This window comes from Canis aureus, chromosome 34 (genome assembly GCF_053574225.1).
Source record: "Canis aureus isolate CA01 chromosome 34, VMU_Caureus_v.1.0, whole genome shotgun sequence".
Lineage (NCBI taxonomy): Eukaryota > Metazoa > Chordata > Mammalia > Carnivora > Canidae > Canis > Canis aureus.
The window spans coordinates 23,631,349-23,659,220 of record NC_135644.1 but is presented as its reverse complement, the minus strand read 5'-3'; the positions used below and the strand labels follow the sequence as shown (position 1 = coordinate 23,659,220).

At 35.0% G+C, this 27,872-nt stretch overlaps 1 protein-coding gene across 7 annotated transcripts in view; it reads left to right on the top strand.

The window, feature by feature from the left end:
• SLC4A10 (solute carrier family 4 member 10) overlaps positions 1-27,872 on the top strand; it is a 284,739-nt gene that overhangs the window by 121,596 nt on the left and 135,271 nt on the right. For all 7 annotated transcript variants that reach the window (XM_077883538.1, XM_077883542.1, XM_077883537.1 and 4 more), the window contains exons 3-5: positions 9,184-9,330; positions 18,063-18,201; positions 26,952-27,112. In XM_077883538.1, coding sequence (XP_077739664.1) covers positions 9,184-9,330; positions 18,063-18,201; positions 26,952-27,112 — 447 coding nt within the window. The remainder of the gene's footprint in view (positions 1-9,183; positions 9,331-18,062; positions 18,202-26,951; positions 27,113-27,872) is intronic.

Genomic DNA, 27,872 nt, shown 5'->3' with positions numbered 1-27,872 from the left:
TTATTCTTTTGAGCCACTGAGAGGTGAGTAGTATGAAGGACAAAGGAGACTAATAAGTATGAGTGGTCTGCTCTGTAATAGGCCTCATGTTTAATACTTTATATATATTATATTCTCATATAATCTTTTGTAGGAAGTATTTTAAATCCATTAACAGTTGTTAATTTTGTTCTAAAAGCAAACATGAGGTGGTTTCTGGATCAGAGACAGACTCTTACTACTTATAGCAATAACCACATTCATTCTCCATGTCTTCTTCCCCTTTAAGGTAATGTGATGAGAACCAGGTGGTTATATGCACAGGAGGGAGGCCCTAATATTATGAATCTGTGAGTTTATATAAGAATTTCTCAATAGCTGCCTTTTTCCCTCCTGAGAGAGAGAGAGAGAGAGGAGAGAAAGCTTATCTACTTTATGTAATCAAATCTCAAGAAGAGGAAGACCCTTAGTTTAAACCCTTTGGACTATAAACCAGTAGCTAGGGGGACTTATTATCTTTTGCAGTGTAAAGACATGAATCTGGAAGATAAATGTCTACATCTCTATGAAGGTCTCTATTTTTCAGTCAACGTTTAACCTCCAAAGCTTGTCCTTTAATCCAGATTCCATTTTTCTTTACTTTAGGTCTCTAATCATGTAGAAACAGGAAATATTTTCTCTATGGTTTCATAGCCATAAATTGTGGCTTTTTCATCACTGTTACTTTGAAATTTTTTCCATTCTTAAGTTTTGAAATGTGCTTAGTATCTAAAGCATTATTATGTCTGTTATCTATATATTTTACTTAAAAATCATTTCTATTTATACAAAAGATTTATGTACTCAATAAAAATTTATTGAGCATCCAGAACTATCAAGCACTGTTCTAAGTACTTTGGGGATATATCAGCAAACAAAAAATCCCTGCCCTTCTTATGTTAAAAGACTTTGGGGAGAAACTAGAAAGTAAACACTAAATATAACAAGTTAACTACATTGTTATGTAAGTGCTATAGAAAAAAATAAAAATAGAGGATTCTGAGAAGCATAAAGGGTCAGAAATGGTAGGGTATAATATTAAATAGGTGTTTAGTGTAGGCTTCACTTTGAGAAGGTGAAATATGAGCAAAGACTTGAAAGAAGGGAGGAATTATCCAAGTAGGAAGAATGTTCCAGGCAGTGAAGTGAGACAGAGGCAAGTTCCCAGGGTGACACTCAGAACAGCAAGGAGGCTATTGTGGCTGAAGTGAAATTGGGTGAGGAAGAGATCAGTAGGGAAGAGATCAGAGACCTAATAAGAGTGGGGCATGCAGATCACAGAAATCTTTGGAGAGCCCTCAAGAAATCTTGACCTTTTCTCTGAGTAAAATAAGATAACAACATTAGAAGAAAGAATGAATGACATGATCTAACTTTCATTTTTAAGAAGACTACACTGGCTGTTGTGTTTGGTGCAGACCATAGGGATAATGTTAGACTCATGATAGAACAGTCAGGAGACTATTGAAGTCATACAGGTTGGGTATGTTGTACAAGGCTCTGACCAGAATGGTGAAGTAAAATAATTCAAATTCTGGATATATTTTGCAGGTTGCTCGAATAGGTTTCCCATTGGATTGGTTGTGGGCTTAAGAAAAAGAGAGGAGCCTACAATGACTCCAAGATATTTGTCCTGAGCAACTAGAAAATTGTTATGTCATCAAATGAGATGGACAAGATTGTGGAGGAGGATTTTATAGGAGGGGCTAGGGATGGAAAAGAGTAGGAGTTTAATCCTGTACATGGTGTTAAAAAAATCCTTTTTAAAAAAAGATTTTATTTATTTACTCATGGGAGACACACACAGAGAGAGAGAGTGAGGCAGAGACATAGGTAGAGGGAGAAGCAGGCTCCCTGCGAGGAGCCTGGTGCAGAACTCAATCCCAAGACCCTGGGATCATGACCGGAGCCAAAGGCAGATGCTCAACCACTGAGGCACCCAGGTTCCCACATGTTGATTTTAAATTGTATTTTAGACATGCAGTAGAGGTGTCAGATGAGCACTTGGATATACCAGTTTGGAGTCTGGGAAAGGGGTTGGAGATGGAGACACAAAATTGGGGGCTACCCACATAGAGGTGGCTGTAGGGCAGATTTAAGTTTTGTGGGGCCTGAAGCTTATGCATTTTTGAGGGTTCTCTAAGGGAAAAAATTAACATTTGAATATAAATTAGGTCAGAGGTGGATATTTATTTAGAATGAGAAAAAAATCAACAAATGATTATTTGGAAAGTGATAAATGGCACAAAATCCTAACATTTGGAGAAATAGCATGCTTTTAAAAATGAACTGACATAACCCTGTCATACTTTTTCCCCCTAAATTTTTGACCTCTAATATCAAGGATTTTTAAACAGAATTTTCTATTAAGGGTATGGAAAATTAACTCTATTATTATTAATTAAAATTTATTTTTTTATTAATGTAGCCTACAAAAGGTTCTTTCATCTTTACAACTGAATTAGTAATTACACAAAAATGTTTGGGGTTGTCTTAAAATTTAAGAAAACTTCTATCAGGTTTCTTGTATATATAACCCATGATATATAGAGGAATTTTCTGGAGACTAACTCTGGCTCTATGCAATTGAAACTTTGCTTCTTCTCTACTACTCACATACATTTATTTATTTATTTATTTATTTATTTATTTATTTATTCATGAGAGACACAGAGAGAGAGAGAGAGAGAGAGGGAGGCAGAGACACAGGCGGAGGGAGAAGCAGGCTCCATGCAGGGAGCCCGATGTGGAACTCGATCCCGGGTCTCCAGGATCACGCCCTGGGCCAAAGGCAGGCGCTAAACCGCTGAGCCACCCAGGGATCCCCCCCACATACTTCTAATGTGGCAGATTGTGATGCTTTGCATGTTATGATAACACTTCAGCCCTGGACCTTGTTGTCACAGTGTCAGATGAGTTTGGTACAATGGGTACAAGGAGTATTCCTCAAAATGATTCTAATTCCAGGATAGCTAACAATAACCTACTCATATATGGAAGTGCCTGCAAATCACATAAATACATTCCATTAAATCCAACCTACATGTATCTACACCTCTATTTTCTCTTAGTTTCTCACGATGTCCACAGACACTCAAGTGCCTCCCATCATGAAAGTATTTTACATTAATAAATTTTCATAAAATATATGACCATTAGAATACAGTGTTAGTCCTCTCCCTTCTTACATCTAATCTACTATGAGCTATGAATCTTGACTTTCTTTTTTTTAATTAAAAGACTTAATTTTATTGAACAGTTGTAGGTTTGGTGAGGTAGTGCAGAAAGTACAGAAAGTTCCCATATACTCCATCCCTGCACACAGTTTCCCCTATTACTAACATTTTTCATTAACATAATACATTTGCAACTGATGAACCAGTATTAGAAGATAATTTTTAACTACATTTCATAGTTTACATGAGGGTTCACTCTTTCTTTTTGTATATTTCTATGGGTTTTGACAAATGTGTAATATTACATATCCACCATTACAGTATCATAGTGTCACTTCTCTAAAAATGCCCTGTGCTTTACTGAAACATCCCTACCACCTATCCCTGAACCTCTGGAAATGTTTGGTAGTTTTACTGTCTCTATAGTTTCACTCTTTCCAGAATTTCATATAGTTGGAATCCTACAGCACATAGCTTTTTCACGGACTTCTTCAATTAGCAATATGAATTTAAGGTTTCTCCATGTCTTTTCATGGTAGATGGTTTTCTTCTTATTGTTTAATAATACTCCATTGTATGGCCATACCACAATTTGTTTATTCATTTATTTTTTATTATTTTTTAATAATAAATTTATTTTTTATTGGTGTTCAATTTGCCATCATACAGAATAACACCCAGTGCTCATCCCATCAAGTGCCCCCCTCAGTGCCCGTCACCCATTCACCCCCACCCCCCACCCTCCTCCCCTTCCACACCCCTAGTTCGTTTCCCAGAGTGTTTATTCATTTAAAGGATATCTTAGTTGTTTCCCATTTTTTGACAATTATGATGAATAAAGCTGCTATAAACATTTGTGTGCAGGGTTTTTTTTTAAAAGAATTTTATTTATTTATTCATGAGAGACACAGAGAGAGAGAGAGAGGCAGAGACACAGACAGAAGGAGAAGCAGGCTCCATGCAGGGAGCCTGATATGGGACTCGATCCCGGGACTCCGGGATCACAGCAGCCAAAGGCAGATGCTCAACCACTGAGCCACCCAGGCATCCCATGTGTGCAGGTTTTTATGTTGATGTTTGCTTTCAACTCATTGGATAAATACCTAATGGGTGAATTCAGTATTTAGATTAGAATCTAGACATAGATATTACATCTTTCACAAAAATTAACTCAAAATGGATGATAGGCTTAAATGTAAAACAGAAACTTGTGCAACTCACAGAAGGTAACATAGAAGAAAATCTAGGTGACTTTGAGTTTAATGATGACTTTTAGATATAACACCAAAAACATAATTCATGACAGAAAAGTTGATAAATTGAACATCTTTAAAATTAAAACATATGCTCTATGAAAGATACCATTACAAGTGAAAAGACAAGCTAAAGAGAAAATTCTTGAAAAGGTATTTCTAATAAAGGACTTATATCCAAAATATACAAAGAACTCTTAAATCTCAACAATAAGAAAACAAAAATCTAATTACAAAATAGGAAAAAATCTGAACGGACACCTCACCAAAGAAGAAATACAGATAGTAAATACGTGTGTGAAAAATGCCCAATATTGTAGGTCATTAGGGAATTGCAAGTTAAAAGAATGAGGTATCACTACATACCCATTAGAACAGCTAAAATCCAAAATACTGACAACATCAAATGTTGGCAAGAATGTGGAGCTACAGGAACTTTTATTCACTGATGGTTGGAATGCAAATGGTACAGCCACTTTGGAAGACGGTCTGGCAGTTTCTCCTATAGGTAAACATAGGCTTACCATGTGATCCAGAATTCAGTCATAGTTATTTACCCCAGTGAGTTTTGATATTTTAACCAGCCTTGCAAGATTCTGCCTCAGGAAACTCCTTCAGCTTGGTCTTCTTTGCATTTAATGTCCTTAAGACATCAGTTCAGCTGTGTGTCTTGGCATCCTCTTATCTGATTATGCTTGGATGTGGTTTCAGATGGTTTATTTTAGCCTTGACTTGGCAACTTTTTAGGATGTTACTTTTGGCACATGCCCATCAAATCTGCATTTCACAAACAAAGAAAATATTCACTATACCCAGCCAGGCCCTCTGGACTTGCATCTTAAGTCCTGGTGCCCCGTCTCTTTGTCCATCTGGGGAATGGTTATCTTAATCAGTAATTATTAGAAACATTTTGCAATCTTAAGATTTTGTTTAAGTACCACCCTCTGTAAAGCCTTTATTTGCAAGTCTAGGAAATATTCATTGCCTAAACTTCCTCAATTTCAGTCATTTCTTCATTTACTGAAATTGCTCTTATGAAGATAACAGATAAACATTCATTTCCAACTGCAATGGCTGGTTTTGAGTCTTAATCTTGTTTTGGCTCCTTTATAGCATATAAACTAGTAAATGTCCCCTTCTTCAAACTCTCTCTGTTTTTTTTAATTTTTTAAATTTTGAAATGAAACAAAAAAGCTTAGGTACAGAAAAGAAAAGTATAGAAAGCTTATGTTTAAATTTTAGATATTATTGAAAGAAAAACTTTTATCAAGGACAGAACATTTCTGCTACCCCAGAAGCTCCTCATGTGCCTCATGTGCCTCTTCCCAATCACAGCTCTTATTAACTTTTGTGCCAGAGGTAATAAGTATTCTGACTTTTGGTTTGATCTTTTCCTATGTATGCATCTCTGAGCAATATATTTTAGTTTTTCTATTTTTAAAGTCTTAAAAATAAATTCTATTATATATATATTTTAATCAATAATATGTTTGTGAGATTTATCTATGTTGTTATGCATATTTCTGGTTTGTTCATTATTGTCATATATGTCCCATTATGTGAATACCCCCTACTTTATACATTGTTTTAATGGATTTTTGGGTTGTTTCCAGCACTTTTTTTAAAAAAAGATTTTATTTATTTATTCATGAGAGACACACAGAGAGAGGCAGAGACACAGGCAGAGGGAGAAGTAGGCTCCATGCAGGGAGCCCGACCTGGGACTCACTCAATCCCGGGTCTCCAGGATCACACCCCAGGCTGAAGGCGGCGCTAAACCGCTGAGCCACCAGGGCTGCCCCAGCACTTTTTTTACAAGCAGTGCAGCTGTAGAGATTCTTATACATGTCTCTTATACTTCTATACATCTTCATGCAATTTTCTAAGATCCAGGGAAATTGCTGCATTATAAAGTATGTATATCTTCAATTTCAATAAAAAATGCTATACTGAAAAAAAAATGCTATATTGTTTCAAAGTAGTTTTGTAAAATACTACTGGTACTCTATGAGAAATTGGTCTGCACCACACCAAGACATAGAATTGTCAACCAATCAACTTTTGCCAAGATGGTGGGAGTATAGAGAGATCTCCTTATGGTTTGAATTTCTATTTCCCTGAGAACTAGTGCAGTTGAGGACCTTTTCTTACATTTAGTAGCAGTTTGTATTTTCTTTTTTATTAAGTGCCTGTTAAGTTTTTTGTCTATGTTCCCACTGGGTTTTCATTTTTCCTTAGGATTTATAGGATTTCTTTTTATATCTAGCTTATTAGTTCTTTATCAGTTATATGTGTTAGAAATGTATTTTTTAGAAATGTATTTTTATGCCTTGTAGCCCTCCCAGCTTATAATGAAGAGAAGTTCCTGACTTAAATATAATAAAACTTATTAATCATTTCTTTTATGAATACTACTCTTTAAGAATTGTTTCCCAACCTGGCATTAGGAAGACATTTTCCAGAGACAATAGAGATAAAAAGCAGGTGTCTAATCTCCCATATTTAATTGAAGCTCTGTGACTTAATTTTTTTAAGCACCTAATTTCTTTTTTCTGACTCTTAGATGCTAGTTTTATGCAAGGCTCCATCTGAATTCTCTTCATCGCTCTGCACATTCCCCCCAGTTAATAACCTTCAACATATTAGAGAATAATAATGTTGTGATGGTCCAAGTAATTTGCAATTACTAACATTTAAGATGCCAAATTTGTGAATTATTTTAAGTATACAACTTTGTGGTATATCTTGATATTTCATAAGGTAAATTCTCCCTCCTTGAGCTTCATCAAGATGTTAGTGTTTATTTTTCTTTTAAGTTTTCTTACTATATTTTAGATGATTTGTTCTAGTTACGTTGAAATAGTAACATCAGAAATTTGTGATTGTATTGAATTTATAGATTAATTAATGTATGTCTGTTTTGCGGTTCACATCTTCTCTTCACTTATTCTGATATGTTTGTTCAGGGAGAGGATACCCAGAGCAATACATTACACTTGTGAGCTCCCCTTTTTACATAAGTTGGGAGGGCCAAAACCTGCTGACTTATAAAAATAAAATAATGTATTGTTTATATTTGTATTATTGATATGTAGCACAATACTGCAGAATAAAATGTTTGTTATTTCAGTAAATGTTTGTTAGGCATCTGTTGTATGCCAAGCCTGTGTCAGGTGCCAGTGATACAAACTGACTAACATAATAGCCTTCTTAGTGAAGATTTATAAGAAGAAAACTTCTTATAGGTAAATAATTACAATCAAGAGTTATTAAGTATTAGAGAGCCCTTGAGGAAGAAACTGGTCAACTATATTTAGAATGAGAAGGCATGAAAAATTTTATACTTGGCCATAATCCTTGAACTGAGACTTCATCAGATAGTCAGGAGGGACAAAGACATTTCCTATAGTTAGGGAATAGGAACAGTATTAAATAAAAACAGAGACTTGAGAACATCTGGCTAAAGGATTAAAGGGGCTCACGCTGGCTCATAGTGTGTGAGGCAGAGTGTATTTAGAAGCCTGGCCAGAGAAATAGGCAGAGGTCAGATATTATTTGACCTTCAAGAGTACTTAAAAGCTTTATCTTATAAGCAGCAGAGAACAACCAATGAGTTTAAAGCAGGGGAGTAATGTAGTCAGATTTGCATTTTTGGAAAAAAAAAAAAGCCATCAGCACTCAGGATGGATAAAAGGTAATACAAGAGTGCAGCTAGGAAAGAAAAAAAAAAAAAGCAGGAAGGAGAATGTTCTAATAGTCCTGATGGGAAATGATCAGAGTCCAACTAAGACAGTAGCACTAGGGATACTGAAGAAAGAATGGATTTTAGAGATGTAAAGAAGGACCTGATCATAAATTAGATGGTCTTTGAGATGACTGGATAGATGGTGCATTTACTAAGATAGAGGATAGATGGTTAATACTTGGGAGACAGAAAAGAGTGAGTTCAAACATGGACATGTTGAGTTTGACATACCTGTGGGAAGGATATACAAATAATATGTGTAATAAGTGGTGGATACATAGGCTTGCAGTCCAAGAGAGCAATCTGGCATCAAATTTTAGGTCTCAGAGCCTATAATAAATATGTATCAGCTGAAATCATAAGGTCAAATATAGAGCCTGGGGATCTCCAACCTTGAATGGGTAAATAGAAGAACCACAAAGGAAACTGATATGAACAAAACAAAGGAGGAGGAGGAGTACCAGGAGAAAGTGGTCATAGAAAGGAGAGTGATCAATAGCATCAAGTGTCACAGATAGATAATAGAACTGAAAAAATTCCATGGGAGTTTGGCATTACTGTGGACCTTGGTGAAATCTGTTTCATGAGATAGTGATTGTTTCACATACCGAACTGTGAAGGGCAGGGAACTGGTGAGATAACAGTTAGTTGAGTGTAGGGAGAAAATAAAATAAATTTTCTTTATGAGAAGAGTATAATTATAAACTATGAGGGATAGATATAAAGAGATTAATACAATTAATAAATTAATGGTGATTATAAGATATATAACCAAATAATTAGCATTATAAATGTTTGTGGTAGATCTGTGACATATTTAAATAGGTATAAGGGCCAAAATACCCTGCAAGTCACAAGCTTTTACATACTATACACACTCAAAAATGGTTTGCTGGATTGAACTGAATTGAGTTCTATTAATATGTAAATAATCATCTTCTGTGCTCTGGAATAATTCAGAGTTTAATTTGTGCATTTGCTTCTGATGAAGGTCATCGGACACTATTTATTGGAGTACATGTGCCCCTGGGAGGAAGGAAAAGTCATCGACGTCACAGGCATCGTGGTCATAAACACAGAAAGAGAGACAGAGAGAGAGATTCAGGATTAGAGGATGGAAGGGAGTCACCTTCCTTTGGTAAGAAACTTTCTTCTTGTTATGTTTTTATTAAATTACCATGGTAATAATATTATACTTGCTCAATCCATAATTAGAGGTTATACCTCATACTCATAAAATTGCTTATACTTTTACAAAAGATGTTGGCTGGTCAGATGGGGGAGAAGTGACAGGGAAAAGACTTGATCTTTATTTTTCTCGAATTGTGTTTTGTGAAATTGAGAATTGGCTTAGATTTGTGACTGAAGAAACACACAGAATTTGTCAACCTTAGTTGTATAAACCCTTGATAATGTGTACAAATAATAGTCATTGCTGTAAGCAGTTAAAAATCCCAGGGGGAAATGCCTTTATTAAGTCCTTACATACTTTTTTTTTTTTTTTAAAGATTTTACTTATTTATTCATGAGAGAATATGGTAGTTGGTAACAATATCTGAGTGCTATGAAAGCCTGTGGACATAACATAACCAAGAGCCTGGCTTTCAGTTTCTTGACATTTCTGTCTCCTATGACCCTCTCCTCCACTGTACCTAGGTCACCTAACTCATCCATAGTCACTCTACCTCTGAGGTTATCAGTGCATTTGCTTTGGTTTCTGACCCTGCGTCTCTCCTGCTTGCCTGCCTGTGCAAATGATTGACCTCTATTTTTTTTTTTATCCATGCTATCATCTTTCTTTCATTATTTTCTTATCCTACTCTGATTTCATAGCCTATAATTTTAATAATACTTTTGTTAATCTTCTAAATATCATAGTTCCCTGTTTTAATTTTATTCATACTTTCACTCCCACTTACCCATACTTCTGTTGGGGTCACTCTGTGTTCCTGCTCTCTCTCTGCCACCCCGATGGGCACGCTGTGCTGGATGTACCCATTCGCCATGGCAGATTGTAACTATTTAAATTCATGATGCAATCAACCTTCACAGTGCCTTCCAGTTCTATTGTGTTTCTTTGATTCTTAAATTAACTGTTTTTCAAACTTTTTCATCACTCTCCACCATCCCTTTTTTCACTATGACTTAGCAGATACTTTCTACTTTGGAGGCAAATTATGTCATGAGAATAAACTCATTCACTTTCCTATTAGACATTAGATATTAAAATGATGATATATATCATTACACATTTGTCCAAACCCACAGAATTTGCAACACCAGGAGTGATCCCTAAAGTAAAATATTGGACTTTGGGTGATTATGATGTCTTTATGTAGGCCCATCCTTGGTAAAAAGAAATATACCATTCTGGTGGGCAATGCTGATTCTGGGGGAGGCCCTGCATATGTGGGGGAAAAGGGTATATGAGAAATCTCTATACCTTCCTCTCAATTGTGTTCTAAGCCTAAAACTGCTCTAAAAGATAAAGCCTTAAAAAATAGGGTGCCTCAGTTTTTAATGTTTTTAAATGTTATTGTTCACACTAATATGCAACATACATCTTCTACATGATTATGTATATTCAAGAAGTAGAAAAAGAAATTACATTTATATAGCATATTTGCTTCAGGCATTGTTTCTTTTTTAGAATGTTAATAATATAAGGCTTGGTTTTATTACCAAATATTTTAGGAAGTTTGTCAAATGAGATTTTACAGCAAAATGAACAAGAATTGAGTCAATAGCCAAGTCTTGTGTTTCACTACCTCTTCAAAGGAAGATGCCAATTTCCTGAATGGAATATGAATATTTATTTGAAATGAGACTGATGAATTCCTATAAATATCAGATGTACTTAAGAAAATCAACAGTGCAACATATACATTTCCGATCCAGTATCTTAAATAAGAACCTGGTACTATCTTTTTCCTAAAAGTATACAATCCGGTGATAGTTATCTAATACCTATGAAACCAAATCTTATCAGAATCAAATTAAATACTTCTAATTAGCCTGTTATTTTTGTGGCCGGTTGTTTTGGACCAAAAAAAAAAAAAAAAAAAAAGAAAAAATCAGTACTTTATGTTTTTTTTTTTTTTTTGAAGGGGGCGATGTTTTTAAAGATTTTATCTATTCTGTTTACTTGACAGAGAGAGAGAGAGCACAAGCAGGGGGAGCAGCAGGCAGAGGGAGAGGGAGAAGCAGACTCCCTGCTGAGCAGGGAGTTGGCTCAGGCTCAGGGCTGGATCCCAGGGTCATGACCTGAGTCGAGGAAGGCTGATGCTTAACCTACTGAGCCACCCAGGTGCCCCAAGATAAGGAAGAACTTTAAGAAAACTAAAAATGCAAAATCAAAACCAACAATAGAAATACTAAAATGCAGAACTGTTATTGTAGAGAATCAAGTGGATAATCTGAGAAACTAACTCAAACTACAAAGGAAAAAGACAAAGAACAGGTATTACTAATTTAACATGTAGATAATATTCACAAAGAAAATATCAAGGTAAGTGGAACAGAATCAAATAAAATAGGAATATGTGCTGTAAATGGAAAAATATCAGTGTATGCACATTGGAAAGACTTTCTAACACACCCACCAGTAGGCCTGTCTTAGGAATTTTCTTAATTAAAAGGACCTAGAAAAATGTACTGCTTTTTAGCCTCCTTCATTATTTGGACTGTCTTTTAAGATTAATACCAATGCCCTTTCAATTAAGTTATTGTAAGACAAAGCAGAGATAGACATAGAGATAGTATATGAAAATTACTGACTCATAGAAAATACTAACAAATTAAAACTCTGTTTTGTCTTTTTTCTCACTTTTCATAATCTCATCAAAGTCAACCACTATTTCAATAAAACAGTTTAAAGATTACTGACCCATTTATGAATATAAAAGAATTATGATCATTTGTAAGATTCTTGTAACTGCTACAATGAATACTCTTAGTGGGATTTAATCAAAAGTAACTATTTCTAAAAAAAAAAAAAAAAAAGTAACTATTTCTGTCTTACACCATGTCTTTGTATTTATTCAGTGGATCTAATTGTTAGTCTTCTCCCAAATGAAAACACTGGTGGGCTCCCCAACTTTTCTAGTCACTTTTAGGTAACTCAAAGTCCTCTATCAGTAATTAAAATAAATAGTCTCATGTAATAGTGAAAATTTGAACTTAGATTTAACCCTCAGGCTTTTCCCCTTCCCTGGCCCAGGCCTGCTGCAATTGAGGAAAGAGGATGTAGTTGCCTTTTTTTTCCCTCCTACCTTGAACTTCTCCTCCCAGATGCTCCATCATTGTCCTAACTGGTTTCTGATCCCTTCAGGTTTGGAGCATAGGAAATGAAAACCAACTAAAGGGGATGGAGCAAGAAAGTTCTTATTTAATTAGTACTATTGCAAGCTGATGTCACATTCTCTAGGGTTAACAAGAATTTGAATCTACTCATTCTCCCCTGCAGGATCTCTCACCTGTATTCTCTTCTGCTTTATTGTTTATTCCTCCTCAACACCTAGGCATTCAGCTATAGTAATAGATTCTCTCTGGGGAGGTCTTGTCTCTGTTGCATAGCAGCCTCTTGGACAGAAGCCCATGTTCTACATTCTCTCTCTTCCTCTGTTTTTCTCTGTCTCTCTCGTGTGGCCCATATATGATTCACAGAAAATACACATACCCTTACTGCCTTGAAAAATACTAGAAAGGTATGTTATCTACAGCAGCAGTCTCAGCCATCAGCAGCTAGGCAAACTTTGTGTTTTTCAGGCAGAAATCATACCCTAGTCCACTGCAGGAGGCATACCAAGCCCTTTTAATGCCCATGGAGCAATACTTGCTTGACCTGAGGGAGGGGCAGACATCCCTCTATCCTGCCTTTTAAGGGAACAAGGAGACTTGGGACTCACATTATAGTTTACTCTGAAAAAGTCCTCTCCAAAATGTGTCTACTGTTTTCAACTTATGACCCTTTATTAGCCCTAGTGTGGGTGAGGAGTTAGATGACTAGGTTTTCAGGAACATGGTTGGTGAATTCTGCAAGTAGTCTTACATCCTCTTTGGAGACAAATACACTTGTTCTTGATGCTTCAGCTGAAATATTTATTTTATTAATCTTTTACCTTATAACCAAATGAGCTAATTAGCATTAATAGCAATAAATATATTATTTCAATTACGTAAATGAATTAAATGTAAGACTCCAAATGAATAGACTGTATATAACGTTAAAAATATGAGCAAAATCTTAAAGTTCAAAGGCAGATGGAGGATATTGATCTGTAGACACCAAAGACATGAACTTGAATAGAACCATCAAAATAATCATTTTTGAACAATTTCATAAGATAGATTATCTGAATATTGATTTACCTAAAGTACAACAAGGATAAAGAGGAAGAAACAAGGATGAGGTATTTCAGAAATGCATAATGTTAAACATTTCATATTGCAAATCTGCTCCCTTGAGCTAAATGTCATAGTGCAAGAGGCTTCCTATCTTCATGACCGTAAGATCACATTTGTGAAATGCAAATTTCCCAATTCACTTCTGTGATTATACTTGTTATGCTGCTATGGAAAATATATTTTTCAACATATTTGTTGACTATTCTCCAGAAAGTGCCTAAAAAATAAAGAACTTTGGAACTGGGCCAATAGAAAGGAGAATATTTTCTTTTTTTTTTTTTTTTTAAGATTTATTTATTTATGATAGAGAGAGAGAGAGAGGCAGAGACACAGGAGGAGGGAGAAGCAGGCTCCACACTGGGAGCCTGATGCGGGACTCGATCCTGGGACTCCAGGATCGCGTCCTGGGCCAAAGGCAGGCGCTAAACTGCTGAGCCACCCAGGAATCCCCGAATATTTTCATTCATTATTAGGAAATATGTACTTAAGAGCATGGTATTAATATGTAAATAAAACAATATGAATAATATAGCTAATAATGAAAAGGTAAAAGTTTTCTAGGAAACTTGCTTAGTTACAATTCTATTAGGGATTTTTTTTTTCAGTAGTGTAACTATGTAAGTTTGATTTTCTTAACTAACCACTTATTGAAAATGTAGTCTATATTCCAAGTGGAGACAGCATATTTATTAATTTCTGATTGTAAAATAATACATGGTCTCTGGAATTCCAGTGCTATTGAACATGACTAGCCAAATCCTGTAGCTCTTATTCAATTATCATCATCGGTTCTATAATATCTGACATTATTGACTCCCAGTTCCTTGAAACCCTATTCAAACATGTCTCCTGTTATATTACTCTCTCCATCAGCTCTATGGTCAATAAGGGCAGAGACTTTTTTGTTTATATCAATCTAATTCACTGCTTAGAATAGCACCTGACCTAGGGAAGGTACTCATTTAATGCAACAATCCTTTTACATACTTGTGTATTCCTTTTCTGATTCTTTTGTTAACTCCTCTTCTCCCAAATTTTGAAGTTGACTATTCTCCCTATGTTGAGTCTTTTTCTCTCCCTACTTTTTGAGTCCTTATTCATTATAATCATATGACTTCTCTAAATGCCACCCACATGTCTCTACCACTGACCCTGTTTTCTTTTTCCACAATCAAATATCCAGCCGCCCTATGACCATCTTTATATGCTTGTCCCGTAGTCACCTCAAATTCAGCATATCTAAAAATTGTTTTCTGAGCTCTCAGTCTGTAATAGTGGTTGTCAGGATGACAACCCCAGGTTTTTTTTTTTTTTTTTTTTTTGAGAAATAATTGACATACATCACTGTGTAAGTTTAAGGTGTACAGCATGATGGCCTGATTTACATATATTGTGAAATGATTACCACAGTAGGTTAATCACCGTCCAATCTCCATTATCTCATATAGATACAATAAAAACAGAAAAAAATTATTTGGTAAGAACTTTTAGGATCTATTCTCTTAACAACTTTCCTAAATATCATACAACAATGTTAGCTATAGTCATCATGTTTACATTACATGCCTGGTACTTATTCATCTTGTAACTGGAAGTTTATATCTTTCAACCAACTTTTTCCAATTCTCCTAGCCCCACCCCCTGCCTCTGGTAACCACAAATCTCTTTTTCAATGAGTTCGGTGGGGACTTTTGTGTGTGTATGTATTTGTTTCTTTGTTTTTTTGGTTTTGATTCCACAGATAAGTGAGATCATATAGTATTTATCTTTCTCTGTCTGACTTATTTCACTTAACATAAGGCTGTCAAGGTTGATCCATGTTACAACTGTCTTTTAATCAATGGCACTATTATTTTCTCACTCTCCCTACTTAAAATTCTAAATCTATATGATCATTATAACCATCACCACTACCACTAGCATTAGCATCAATCATCATAAGTAAAATTTATATAATGTTTTATAATCTGCAAGGTATTGTAATAATTTTCTCTCATAGCACTTGTTTCTACCTTTTGCCAAGAGACTGATTTTGACTATGTAAAATATGTAATATACTATTGTACAATAAATTTAAAGTTACAATCGAGATAAGTGTAACAAAGAGAATCAAAGTGCTATGAATTAGTATAACAGATGTCTAATTTAATTGTTTGCATAGGAATGTGCCTATATGTGTGTTTGTGTGTGTATTTTGCAAGCCTGATTGGGCACATTGAAGTAGATGCTGAAAGATATACAGGGGAGCTAGAGAAAACAGTGTGTGCAGTGACCCTGATATGAAAAGGAACATGGTATTTTTAAGAATCCAAAAGAAAGCTAATGTACCCAGAATGGAATAACAAGAGAAAGAGTGGCAAAAGACAAGGCAAGTGAGATGGGTAGGGTCTAGGGCCTCATTACAAACATTCATTTATACAGAAAGTAGGATGCTGTATTATATTTATATGATTTGTATGTTTTTCACATTCAACTTCTGAAGTCCTCTCAGTTGTGACTATGATAACCTAATATTATAAATAACTGATGAATTGATTTTCACAACAAATTAAAATTATAGAATTCAGTAATCATTCGGTTTGTTACTGATTTACTTATTCTTTTAGGTTTTATTTATTTTTTTAAAAAGATTTTCTTTATTTATTATTTATTTATTTATTTATTTATTTATTTATTTATTTATTTATGAGGGAGAGTGAGAGATAAATAGCACATGAGCAGAGAGAGGGCAGGACAAGCAGACTCCCTGCTGAGCATGGGGTTTGGTCCCTGGGATCATGACCTGTGCTGAAGGCAGACCCTTAACCAACTGAGCTACCCAGGCAGACTTTTTTTGTGTTTAAAAAAAAATATTTGAGAATACCAAATGTTTTGCTGAAATAACATTGAATTTGTAAGATAGTTTTCCACTATTGAGCCTTTCCATTAGTGTATATTCATTCATTTACTTAGGCCTACTTTTATATCGTTTAATGAGGTTTTATCATTTTCATCACAAATGTATTACATAATTTAAAAAAATTCTTTTTTTTTAAAGAATTTATTTTTTTTAAATTTTTATTTATTTATTTATGATAGTCGCAGAGAGAGAGAGAGGCAGAGACATAGGCAGAGGGAGAAGCAGGCTCCATGCACCAGGAGCCCGACGTGGGACTCGATCCCGGGTCTCCAGCATCGCGCCCTGGGCCAAAGGCAGGTGCTAAACCGCTGCGCCACCCAGGGATCCCCAATTTAAAAAATTTCTTAGATAACTTTATTTTTTCCTTCTAAAATTAATGGATTTTTTTCCTAATAGATTTTTTAATTATTTTACGACAGTATAGGAATAGAGTGGATTCTGTATTTTGTCCAGTGACCTAGTATTTGTATCACCAATGATTTTAACCTTAACAAGTCTATCAGAAATGCAGGCATGTCCTTAGTACCTTCATCTCCCCCACAACAAAAACCTATTAACACCTTTGGATGTTTTCCCTACCCTCTTTTCTGTAGCCATCACACAGTGGAATGAGTGAATGCCACCTCATGGGTAGCATGGGCAAATAGGTCAGATTGGACTAACTGTCCTCCAGCAGTTACTCTAAAAACAGAGTCTAGACCTAGTTATCAACTGAACTGGAAACTCTAAGGCCAACTAGCTGGACAGGAAGCCTTGTAGGAAACACTGTCAATCTATGTCCCCAGATAATATAGGTCTCTGTTTCAGAGTCCCCCAAATTGTGAACAACATGTTCTTTTCAGGAACATCATGTGCACCTTTGAGACTGTGTGTCTTGTGTCCAAACCACACATTATTTTGCTCCTTTATCAAAAACATAGTGACTTGTGCCATCGTCATGGTCATAAGAGATCTTCTAATGTTTAAGCAAACACCACCAGTAGATGATGTAGCATGCAGATAATTTTGGATTTGGTTTCCATTTATATAACATTCTGAAAAGGCAAAACTATAGCAGTGGAGACCAGATTAGTGGTTGTCAGGGGTTGGGGAAAGGGCAAAGGTATGACTATAAAAAAACATCACAGGGAGTTTGTGGTGAATTACATTCAGTATGATTTTAGTATAAGTGAATTTTATCAGAGTCTGTTCTGAATATTACCATGAAGTATAGCATATATGGTGAGAGAAAATGTGTGTGCGTGAAGAAGATACAGAGTTTCTATGATGAGTGCTATAAATAATCCAAAAATAATCATAATATTAAATATTTTTGATAATGTATATATCCTATATTTACATTTTACATAATTATGCTCCCAAATTATACTAGACTTCATGTAATGCTAAATTTAAGTTCTTTTTTTCTTTCTAAATTTAGTTTTATTTCCCAAGTATATTCTGGATGAGGTGTTGCAATAAAGGGGCAGGGAGGTGTGAGTTTGGATTGGTGTTGAAGGTGATGACCAGGAAATTTTAAGCTTGAAGTCATGGTAATGCGTGTTCATGTCTCTCACTTTCTATAGACACCCCATCACAGCGAGTACAATTTATTCTTGGAACTGAGGATGATGATGAGGAACACATTCCTCATGACCTTTTCACAGAACTGGATGAGATTTGCTGGCGTGAAAGTGAGGATGCTGAATGGCGAGAAACAGCCAGGTGAGGATTTTTGTTGAAAGAAGAAAGTATATTAAAGGATGTTCATGCTATCTATTGGAAAAGAGATTTGTAAAGCCACGATTTTGCAAACATTCATGAGTGCTGTTGATTTCTGAAATTGCTCATCTGGCCTGGGCATATCCTGTAATGGGATATGGGTCAGAATGAAATCTGAAGGCAGCAATTATAGTAAACAGTGATGCAGAGCCAGCAACAGCTGCAGCCTGAAAGATCAACAGTGGCATAATTTGTGTGTCATCAGGAAAACAATAGGAATTTAAAAGTAATTTATTTCTATCTTTTCAACTGCTGGCCTGTGCCAAAACTAGTGATATTATATGATAATTTGAATGTGGGACTTTTTTAAAGAAAAGGAAAACATTTTAAGAGGCTTTAAGTAGAGTCCTGGATATATTTATGTACTATCTGGTGAGGATAAAAATATTTTGTAATGTTTCTAGGATATGCATACACTTAAACATAGTGTTTTTTCAAAATAACTTTTAAAAAACTACGTTTTAAAAAACTACTATAACTAATATTTCTATATTTCTATATTGCCATGCAATTGATGAATTGTTATAAATATATATTTTTAAGATGCTACTTATTTATTCATGAGAGACACAGAGAGAAAGAGAGGCAGAGACTCAGGCAGAGGGAGAAGCTGGCTCCTCCTAGGGAGCCTGACGTGGGACTCGATTCCGGGTCTCCAAGATCACACCCTGGCTGAAGGTGGTGCTAAACTGCTGAGCCACCCAGGCTGCCCAATGAATTGCTATAAAAGAATAATAAGCTAAATTTTGCATTTACTTTTCATTTACTCATTTTTGCTTTTTTGCTCATTTATTTAACAGACATTTATGAAATATCTATTATGTGCCAGGTATAATGGCTAAAAAACAACAAGAATCTTAGATCTTGCCTTTAACAATCTCACAGTTTAATGAGGGATTTAGACAAGTAAACAAAGTTATAAATATTGTATAATGAATGCTGTGATACAGGTGTGCACAAAGAACTATGGGCACACCTCGGGTTTTCCATTAGCCACTGCCTCCCAAATTTTATTGTGAATACAAATCACCTTGGGTCTTGCTGTAATATAGATAGATTCAGTAGGCCTCAGGCATGGAGTCTCAGTTTCTGCATTTCTAGTAAGCTTCCAGCTAATGTCACACTAATGTTTTTGGTTTGAGGATCACATTTTGAGTAGCAAGGATCTAAACCACAAGGGTGGAGAAGGGATTAGGATAGCTTTCCTGGAGGAGATGATTCCTGAGATGACTCTTGAAGGGTGAATTGGACTTAGCCGGGAAGAAAAGCAGAAGGGATGGTATTCTAGGAAGAGGAGGCAGGGTATACTTGAACACGTCCATTGACACAGGTTTGATTATTTTATTAGGTTATCCCTTCCATGGTCACACAGCTTTCATTGTCAGAAATTCTTCTTGTTGGCCATATTTGTTAGTGGCCCAGGGATTGAACAGTCTTCTGAGAGCCACAGTACATCATTAGATCATATTAAACTTTTGATTGCATTAATCATTGCCTTAACTCTACCCAGAGTTAGTGTGAAATTAAATGTTCAGTCATATTATAAATAATATTGGCTTAATTAATTCTTGTTTGATACATTTCAAATAGTCTTTACAGATCTCTTTTATTTAAAAAATACTAAAAGTAAATAGAAGAAAATTAAAATGGCTGTTACCTAGTTCCTCTCTGTTAACATTAAAAAATAAAATAAAATGAACTGCTAGTATTTATAATTCCAAAAGTATGGAAAGATAAAAAAGCAAAAGTATCCTCTAGTCTTGTTCACATTACCTGTCTTCAAAGGTAATCACTGTTCTTGTGTATCTTCTCATAAAAATTTTAATACATAGATCTGCATGAATATATATGCTTTTAAAATTTATACAATAGGAATGATATATAATGTTCATACCTCACTTTTTCATTTAATAATATATTTGGACCATTTTCCATATTTTCAGTACAGATTACTCAATCTTTTTAATGATCGCATTAAATTTAACAATATGGATAAACTTTATTTAGCTACTCTTGATAGGGATTTAGGTTATTTTATATTTTTGCTACAAACATTGCTGCAGTGATCTTTTACATATCTGTTTTGGTGTTATTTTGTACATAGTTAGGTAAGGTGAATTTCTAACAGTGGAACTTATGTACCAAGGAGAGCAGGCTTTTAAATTTTGATAGATACTGCGAAATCCCCTTTATAAAATGTTTTGGTAATTCATACATCTATAAACAGTGTACGAGAGTGCTTATTTTCCTCAAACCCTTGTGAGACTAAATCATCAAACTTTTACATTTCTTTGCTAATTTTATAGATGAAAAGTAAATCTTCTTGTTGTAATTTACATTCTTAAAAATATTAGTGAGATTGAACATCTTTTTATATGCTTTATTTTTTTTTCCTGTGAACTAACTATTCATTCCCTTTACCTATTTTATGCCAAATCATTTTCTTTATGTTCCTTTTTTAATACTTTAAATTAGGGGTATGTTATTTTGTCTAAATTCCCCTTTTTAGTGAAAAAATCTTGTAGGTTAATCATTTTCTTTCTGAAGCTATTATAATATTTTGAATATAGAACCAAATTTGAAGTAGTTTTATATGACTTGGTAGATTTTAAGCTTAAGAAGCATTTACCCTATTTTTTTCCAACTGCATCAAAGACTAAGTGCTTTGCACTTTTTCAAGTATGAATAGTCATCTTTTTTCTTTGATGGCAGAAAACCAATGTATGATAATCTTCTCCACCAATTAGCATTGTAACTTTGCTCTCTCATGATTAAAGAGTTGTCGACAAGGAATTTAAAGTGCATACCTACTTTTTTTTTATAAATTTATTTTTTATTGGTGTTCAATTTGCCAACATATAGAATAACACCCAGTGCTCATCCCATCAAGTGCCCCCCTCAGTGCCCGTCACCCAGTCACCCCCACCCCCCGTCCACCTCCCCTTCTACCACCCCTAGTTAGGAGTCTCTCATGTTCTGTCTCCCTTTCTGACATTTCCCACTCATTTTTCTCCTTTCCCCTTTATTCCCTTCCACTATTTTTTATATTCCCCAAATGAATGAGACCATATAATGTTTGCCCTTCTCCGATTGACTTATTTCACTCAGCATAATACCCTCCGGTTCCATCCACGTCAAAGCAAATGGTGGGTATTTGTCATTTCTAATGGCTGAGTAATATTCCATTGTATACATAGACCACAGCTTCTTTATCCATTCATCTTTTGATGGACACAGTTTGGCTATTGTGGACATTGCTGCTATAAACATCGGGGTGCAAGTGTCCTGGCGTTTCACTGCATCTGTATCTTTGGGGTAAATCCCCAGCAGTAAAAGTGCATACCTCCTTGTTTAAGGCTGGAAGCATCTATCTTCAACTAGGTGGAAGAAATACTAGATATTCCTGGGTGGCAGGAAGAAGAGGGATCTTTGAGGTATGATGACTATGAAGGTCTGATTAGTTTGAGTCTCTTTATTGCTGCAAAGTACTTTTTTGTAAGCATTTCTTATGTATTCCTTTCTTTGCTGTCACCCTACATGATAGAGCTGAGAAGTAAGATTGGGATGTGTGTTCTGTCAGGAGTAATTCACCTATTCGTAAAATGGTTGGTGATCTGTTCCTTTTAAGCAGTAACTTTCTTGTGACTTGCTCACTCTCATGAAGCTCTATGATGGCAGGACAAGACTAGAATCTAGCCGCTTCACTTTATCATAGATGAGCAGGTAGAATTTTTCATGCTCTCCTGGATTAACCTAAACAACATGTTTATCTTAAACCATCAAAATGTATTGTTATTCATTTATAAAGAAGAGTTGATCCAGTTAATTATTAGTGTTCTCTGTTATTAAATAGGACCTGTGTTCTTAGCCATGCTTCTGGAACCTTATGCATGGTACAGCTATTTAAGGTTCAAGGAGACATCTGATGAGCAATCAAAATAGTAACAGACATTGAAGAGGAGGATAGATGAATTTTGGCTCAGACACAATACATCAGGGAAGAACAGAGTGTATTTATTGAGGATTTAGAAATGTAGTGAGTTTTAAAGTGGCAGAAGTAATTTTGTTCTGGTTGCCCTAGTTCATCTGAAAAGATTAATTTTAGTTAATTTAGGACTCCATCTGATTTTCCAAATGAAATTTAATTCTAATAAATCATTAGCATAGCTATTTGAAGCACTTATTTATTTTGATTAATATTCTAGGGGGATTAATAATTTTCTACCCTAATAGTAGCAATAAAAAGAATATTTTATCAGCACATTGCACCTGTCACATATCACATCTTGAATAATTCATGTCCACTGTTGTTGCCAAGTAAAACTTGAGCAAAGTTTTAGATTTTGAAGCTAAATTTTTGAATCATAATTATTTAATAAATGTTTGTGAAAACCAGCTGTTCACTTTTAAAAACCCCAAAAGAAGCCATATGACAAGGGCTAATGAAATCAACACAATTACAATGTCCTGCTTATAAATAACATATAATGTTATTAATAGAAAATCATGCAAAGATACCACAGCTGTGCAATTATGAAGACAACATGTTTGACTCACTGTAGTTGCCCTTTAAAAGTGCTTCCCACAAATGAGCTCAAAAGAGGCAAAACAGGGAGTAGCAGTTAGCCTCTAATACATACATGGTAGTATCAAAAAGGATTATTGCATCAAAACAGTTTTATTGATGCTGTGAAGGCATTTGATATTCAAAATTAGTAAAGGTTTAAGTCATCAAGATTTTTCCATGAGATGTGAGATGTGAAGATAATATGGATTAAGGACAGCTAGGGGCACCTGAGTGGCTCAGTGGGTTGAGCCTCTGACTTTGGCTCAGGTCATGATCTCAGGGATGGAGCCCCGAGTCAGGCTCCCCTCTCAGTGAGGAGTCTGCTTGTCCCTCTGCCTCTCCCACTGTTTGTGCTCTCTCTCTCTCTAATAAATAAATAAAATCTTTAAAAAATCTCTTTAAAAATAGTTAATAGTTTTAGGTTTGGATATATTTCACTTCCCCTTTCCCTTTAAAATAGGCACTTTATGATTTCATATGTTATTGTCTCCACCCTAATCATGTCCCTCCTCCACCATCTGTAGCCTCAACTCTACCCAAATGAGGATGTTTTCTCTTAAGAATCCATAACTTCTCCCAAGGGTATAATTTTGGATGGTATTTTACTTTCTATTTGGGTAGAATCAGAATAAAAATTCCTAGAAAAACTTAAAGGGATTGGTGGGAATCGAAAAAACAGGAGTTAATTTCTAAGGAGAACATCTATTTCTAATTTACAGAAGAATTTTATTTTGTAGATTTTTAATATGAGTAATGCAGAAGAGATTATCATCTCTTAATCCTCAAAGAATTCATGAAACACCTATTTTATGTTGTTGCTGTTCAGTAGAAGGAGATTCCAATGTGTTAATCATGGATGAAAACAGATCCAGATACACGTTAGCAAAATCAGACAATCTCAGAGTTTAACTCTGCTCCTCCCCCAGAGAAAAATGTCATACAATTGGCCTATAGTTTTGATTCTTCTCATTGGTCATTACTTCTCATTCATACCTGTGAGACTGTTGTTTGCTGTAGTTTGCCGTTCAAATAAATGTCAACTGAGTTTATTTGAAAGCTGGAATAAATTGCAGCAGTTTAGGTCATTAACCGCAACCAGGCATTTTGCAACTGTCTATCCAGTGACTACAAATCTTTTTTTTTTTTTTTAATTTTTTTTTTTTGACTACAAATCTTTAAACAGGATTTGGTGTGTTCCCAGACCTCTTAATTTCTATCTTTGAAATATGAAATGTAATAAAGAAGCAGAAAAGAGAGATACACTTTTGTATTTGTGTATGTGTGTAGAGAGAGAATACATGTATAGGATATATATGATTTTTTATATAGTCTTTTAAAAATAATTAAACAGCTCTTAAAGCTTTTGGCATCATTCTGAAGTTGGCCTGAAGCACCGAATCTTGAAATGTTTAGAAACTTGATATTTGTAACTTGTGAGTTTCTTTTTATGGAAAGTATCTTATGCTTTTTCCTATAATATTCATAAAATCTATGGCTAAATCAAACTAGCATCCATATATTTGATTATCTTAACTACCAAACTGGAATTCCCAGAGACTCCATTCTTCTTTTCTAAAGGACCAAGCCTCCAACATGGAGGAAATTATGCTAAAGGAAGGAAGATACCTTTTAGATTTGTCTTTAAAATTTCTTTTCAGAGAGACACATAGATCAATGGAGCAGAATAGAGAACTGAGAAAGACCAACCCATGTATGGCTACCTGATTTTTGACAAAGGGAAAGCTGTTTCATGAAAAAGAATTGTCTTTTCATCAGTAGTTCTGGAACAACTATAGATCTATAGGCAAAAAAAAATTCAATACCTCATAGTGTATATAAAATTAATTCAGAATAAATCATAAATCTAAATGTAAAACATAAAGCTATACAAATTTGAGAGAAAAATATAGGAGAAAGTCCTAGGACTTAGGACCTAGATGATGAATTTTTATTTTTTAAAAGACTTTATTTATTTATTCATGATAGACAGAGAGGGAGGGCAGAGATACAGGCAGAGAGAGAAGCAGGATCCATGTCAGGAGCCTGATGCAGGACTCGATCCCGGGACTCCAGGATCATGCCATGGGCCAAAGGCAGGCGCTAAACCACTGAGCCACCCAGGGATCCCCGATGATGAATTTTTAGATATGATATCAAAGCACAATCCATAAGAGAAAATATCCATAAATTGGACTTCACCAAAATTAAAACCTTTGTGCTGTGAAAGATCATGTTAGGAGGATAAGGACAAGCTATAGACAATGAGAAAATATTTGTAAACCATGTATTTGACAAAAATACTATATCTAAAATATGTAGTGAACTCCCAAATTTCAACAGTATGAAAACAAATCAAATAGGAAAAGGGGTAAAAACACAGTCTGGAAGTGACACTCATAATTTCTGCTCACAATTCATTGTCTAGAACTAGTCAATAGTCACATGGTCTCACTCAGTCAAAAAAAGGCAGGTAGTGATATCCTATTCTCTACCAGGTAGAAAGGGACAACTAGTTAATGAACAGTACTAATGATCACCACATGATTTATAAAGTATTATGGCCCTATCAAGGCCTGAAAATCATTAAGAAGCATTAATATAAAAAATTCCCAAATGTATTCACAAAAATATTCTATAAAATTGCCAGCATTGAAGAAATACGGTCAGTGATTTGGAGCTTAAATATAAATTTTTTCAGTCTTCAAGCATCTTATAAACTTATGATAGGTATAGGTATTCGCTGTCTGTCAACTCTTGGCAGGCACAGCTATTCTTCCCTATTGGTTTCCTTTTCATTTCCTGACAACTTCTGCTTCCTTAACATGAGGATGTATACATAGCTTTCTTTATCTTTCTTGGAACTTTGTACATTAATCATTCTGACTAGCCCTTTTGGTTAGTTACTTTTGGCTGACCCACTGATTCCATAACAAGTTACTGTAACATATTTCTCCTTTGTTGGAGGTAGATCATTTGACTACATAAAACAATAATACAATATTTCATGGAGAATCTGAGTGATTTTGCATGAAGAGAGGAAATAGGGTAAAAATGACTAAGGAGAGAAGAAATGAGGAAAATGTTGGAGGGAAGAGGTGGAAAGGCAATTTAAGCTTTATATAGGGTACATTAAAAATGGTGGAATTAGGGGCTCCTGGGTGGCTCAGTCGGTTGGGTGTCCACCTTCAGCTCAGGTCATGATCTCAGAGTCTTGGGATTGTGCCCTGTGTCATCAGTCTCCCTTCTCAGCAGGAACCCTGCTTCTCCCTCTCCTCCCAGCTTGTGCTATCTCTGTCTCTATCTCTGTCTCTCTCTCAAATAAATAAATGAAATCTTTTTTAAAAATGGTAGAATTAAATTGGTCATCTATTAGATTAGATGCCTAAAAGAATAAGAGATTTAGTGCTTATGCCAGAGCAGTGGAATCATTGGTTTCTCTTTATTCCTTCCATTTATCTTACTTAAACAAATTCAGATATTATTACTCATTTCACTCCAAGAAGGCAGTCTTGACATCAAGCTTCTGTTCTCCATCTGGACAGGAAGGCTCCAGGATTGGAGGCTAGCCTCCTTCTCATAGGTTTCTGTAGTCCCTAGGAAATGACTGCAATAACTACATTTCATCCAAGTAGGCCTAATACATATTTTTCTACAGAATAGGCCCCAAAGTATCCTAGCTTTCCTAAAAATTGAATGGAAAAACTACCAAGAGACTCAAATATTCCATTTTAAGACTTCCCATTGAAGAAAAATGAGTATTCTTTCATTTTCTTTTGCATCTTTTTCCTTCTATGAAGTATAGTCTGTTAATTCTATAGCAAATTCATTGTGACCACTGAATAAACATTATATTAAAATTTTTTTCAGAGCTCAACAAACTAATAAAAATAACATTTGAGGATTTTTGTTTTGTTTTGTTTTCTATACAACCTTCCATGACAAAAAGAATGCTTGTTAAATGGAATTAAAATGAAATAAACCAAATGACTTCAACTAGTTTTTACTTCCAAACCCACAAAACCAAGAAGCATTGTGAATATCTTTGTTTCTACTTTTTATTTTTGGGACAAAGGATCTTTCATCTATAATATAATATTCAATGTGCTGATAATATTTATTTGTGTAGGTGGTTGAAGTTTGAAGAAGATGTGGAAGATGGAGGAGAAAGGTGGAGCAAGCCCTATGTGGCTACTCTTTCATTGCACAGCTTGTTTGAGCTGAGAAGTTGTATTCTGAATGGAACTGTGTTGCTGGACATGCATGCCAACACTTTAGAAGAAATTGCAGGTATATCTTTTTTTCCCTTAGTCTATTTCACTCTTATGGGTATAGCTGATTTTTGTTACTCCCCTTTCCTTATAATTCTATATTATGTGTACCTTTGGAAAGTTAATTCTTATGATCAGCATATAAGACCTTAAAAATAACTATTTTCTACCTACTTATTTAAGATAAAAGAAGTTGAATCTCAGAGAAATGTGGTCTAATTTGTCAGTGGCAGGTATAGAACAAGAACCTAGATAGCCTGATTCCCATTTAGGATATATTGTTTTTCACTATTGTGCGTAAGCTGTCACCATCAGAAAATAGAAGGAAAAAACCCATAAAGCTAGAAATGGATTTTTTCAATATTCAAATGATGAAATGATAAAAAAAATCAGTAGATAGGGAAAATGTTAATTTAGAATAGAACAGAAAGGTATGGCCATTTATTTTAAACTGAACTAGAACTCATGAATTCCAGAGGATGCCAACTGATGCAGTTGGTATTACTTTATATTGAATATTATGACTAGGCCCTGGGATGAAAGATTTATATTAGAAGTCTATAATGTTTAAGTAACACAAGTAGTTATGTTTATGAAGTATCTCACTGTTACTCTAGAAACAGAGGAAAGAACTCCTGTATCTTTTTTTTTTTTAAAGATTTTATTTATTTATTCATGAGAGATACAGAGAGAGGCAGAGACACAGGCAGAGGGGGAGAAGCAGGCTCCGTGCAGGGAGCCCGATGTGGGACTTGATCCTGGTTCCCCAGTCACGCCCT